General features: G+C 47.4%; 1 protein-coding gene across 1 annotated transcript; it reads right to left on the bottom strand.

Moving 5' to 3' along the window:
* Window positions 1-10: 10 nt before the first annotated feature.
* On the bottom strand, window positions 11-2,732 carry RpS29 (ribosomal protein S29). The gene is made up of 3 exons (XM_077639569.1): window positions 2,578-2,732; window positions 1,911-2,010; window positions 11-99 (listed from the first exon to the last, which is right to left on the bottom strand). Exons 1-3 carry the CDS (start codon window positions 2,637-2,639, stop codon window positions 91-93), a joined length of 171 nt encoding a protein of 56 aa, XP_077495695.1. The 5' UTR covers window positions 2,640-2,732; the 3' UTR covers window positions 11-90.
* Window positions 2,733-2,763: the final 31 nt, after the last annotated feature.

The following is a 2,763-nucleotide window of genomic DNA, read 5'->3' as shown; positions in this document are numbered from 1 at the left end:
CCAGACTGTATTTTGCGTTTTTTGTTACCAGGGCTGCCTTTAGGCAGGCTGGTGGTTTATTGAGTCCCCACAAGTGCCATTTCCAAGAGTTCAGTCCAGCTGAAAAAGAGGAAAAAGGAATCCATGAGTACCTCACAATGTCAAAGGCATAGGGATAAAACAAAGGGAGTAAAAATTAGGGGGACACTTGAGCTCCGCCTTGAGGGTATGACAGTAGTGTTAATGGCTCCCTTCAGTGGACTCTTCACACACTGAGAAATTAAACTAAGACGCATTTTACACTGATCATGCGCCATCCGTTGGGGCAGCAGCATACATCAGATCGCAAGGGTTTTCAGATAGTAGCTGCCACTATGCAACATCAAGCAACGAGGATATGAAATGCCACCCTCTTTTAAATGAGAAAGGAGCACCTCTGGCACCGCACACATTCTCTTATACCTCCTTGTGTGGTACCACCCCCCTCCACTGTCTTATCCATACAGAAGAGGTTGCGCTTCAGAGGATTCGGGTCGGCATTGCACTCACTAATGCCGTAACTCGAAAGTGGCCTCAATTTAGAAACATATCCCACCCCAGGTGTACAATCTACAAATCTCGGAATGCTGAGGGCGATTTCCACCGCCTGGGTTTGTGCTAAGCCAAAACGTATCATACACCTGGCGACAGCAAGTCTCTTGCAGACTCCTCAGTCATATCGCTTAGCCTCAGGGACCACACCACCACTTACTCGACTTCATTAGATCGGCCAACCTTTGTTTCATTCATTTAACCATCATTACATACCCCCATTATGCCGCGAGGCAAAAAATAATGAAATTGCAACATGCACCTACTACGTCTGTAATTAGGACCTCTTGAATTACACACTGTCATCAGCATACAGCCGAAGTATGCCACTTTGCGTGAAAGGCCACACGACATACCTATAAATCCCCGCTTGTGGCCAAGCCATGCCAGTGTGCCCGCGCTGGTCAGTGTTGGTGTGTGATTCGCAACCCAAAAACTGCAGGTTTGAATCTCAACAAAAATTCCTGAAACTTTTCTCAGTTACGTCATTTGAGACATGCAGCAACCTTTAGATTGCATTACATGACATTTTTTAATCACTTTCATTCCACAGGTCTATGTATGAGGTCTTGTGACCGTTTCGCTGCATACCACCGCTTTTTCTGGAAAAGCTAAACGAGACCCTTAACACTGTTGCACTGAAAAGCAAGCTTCGTCACAGCACTTGCACCATGCAAGCCACATTCTGCTCGACAAACAGGCAATGATAAAAAACCTTGTGATGTAACACATGGCAACAGGCAGCCATAGCAGGCTATTTCCACTTCAAGGAGTCGCAACAGTCTGCTAACCCCAGTTCTAGCTCATCAGACTGCTGGATTTGAATAAGTGTGGCAAGTTACGCAGCTGTAATTACCAAAGACCTCTGGGTCTTGGGGCACAGCCCTAGGATCGAAGACCAGCTTGTTTGCAGTCCTGCAGAAAACAAGCAGCAAAAGTACTGCTAATCTGTTGAGAATTTAAATGACGCCTTTTCTGTGTAATGAAGTATTTAACTGAACGTTACTCATGCCACCTCTAGCACAGCAATTTTTATTCGCGTGCAAGAGTTCTGCCGTGGGCCAGCTCGCAGGATAGCGGCCTGAAGCCCCGTTACGTCCCTGCACCGAACTTCGGGCGAAGCTTGCTGACCAGTTAAAAAAAAATGCTTTTCGTAGACGTAGGTACATACTAGCCGTGGCAGGTGCGTGCTGCGCATGCACCACGGAAGGTACGCGCCCTCCCACTTGGCCTCTCAACGTAGCAGGTCGGCAACAAGAGTGTCGTACCGACGTCTAGAAAACTCAATTTTCACCTTTAACCAACGCTACCGAGAAAAATAACTGACACGAAACACTCACCTTCTTAAATCCAATGTCCGCGGCGTACTGCCTGAAGCATCGGCGGCAGATGTTCAGTCCGTACTTGCGGATGAGTCCGTGGTGGTTGGCACAGACTCGGCTGCACAAGAACAGCAGGGAGAGGTCAATGCAACGGGTAACATGTCACAATGCTGTGATCACTGCGGATCATCCTTACACAATACAAAATGCGCCCACCAAGAGGAGCTTTCAATGAAGATTCCAGCCACTAGTGCTGGTCCGCCAGCTGCACTAACGATGCCAAAGCGCTGGGAGTTGCACTTCCTGTGATAATCACAATCTAAATTTCGTTCATTTCCGCTTTAAAACGGGAAGAACTGCGCGTCCTAATTGCTAAATTCGTGATCAAGCTTGCCCCGGTTGCACGGCTTGTTTAAAGACTGCACAATAGCATGCATGTAGCAATAAACAGGTCGTTAACACCGAACACTGATCCCATTGGGGCTGAACGCGCTAATTTACTTCGCTTATAGTACCCCTTCACGGCAATGTTACCGACAACGCGAGATCACACGTGGGAATATTGGGCATTGAGTAGGCTTAGGAGACAACCGGCACATCTAGACAATGTAATAGTTCAAAAAACGAACATTAAGGGCTCAATAGGATATTCACAAAGAAGTACGCAATGTTTATGTTTACTTACCAATATCGAGAGCCAGGTCCGTATTTCCTGGGGTGGGAATACCAGATATTTTCGTGACCCATGGTCGCACACCGTCAACGCAAGCTCGCTTGCTAGAGAAAGGAAGGAGTGAAGGACGTGACGCAGGGGAACCGAAAGAGACCTGAAAGAGAAATGAAGCCACCGTGTCAGTAATGCATACACGTG

This window comes from Amblyomma americanum, chromosome 10, assembly GCF_052857255.1.
Source record: "Amblyomma americanum isolate KBUSLIRL-KWMA chromosome 10, ASM5285725v1, whole genome shotgun sequence".
NCBI classification, from domain to species: Eukaryota; Metazoa; Arthropoda; class Arachnida; order Ixodida; family Ixodidae; genus Amblyomma; species Amblyomma americanum.
Note: the sequence above shows the minus strand (reverse complement) of the source record. Positions and strands in the feature narration are given on the sequence as shown.

Excerpts from the sequence above, each read along its gene's own strand:
- RpS29 (XM_077639569.1), bottom strand. The coding sequence starts at position 2,639 with ATGGGTCACGAAAATATCTGGTATTCCCACCCCAGGAAATACGGACCT. Across the intron at positions 2,011-2,577 it reads GGACCTGGCTCTCGATATTG|CCGAGTCTGTGCCAACCACC; the intron begins GTAAGTAAACAT and ends GTTCTTGTGCAG.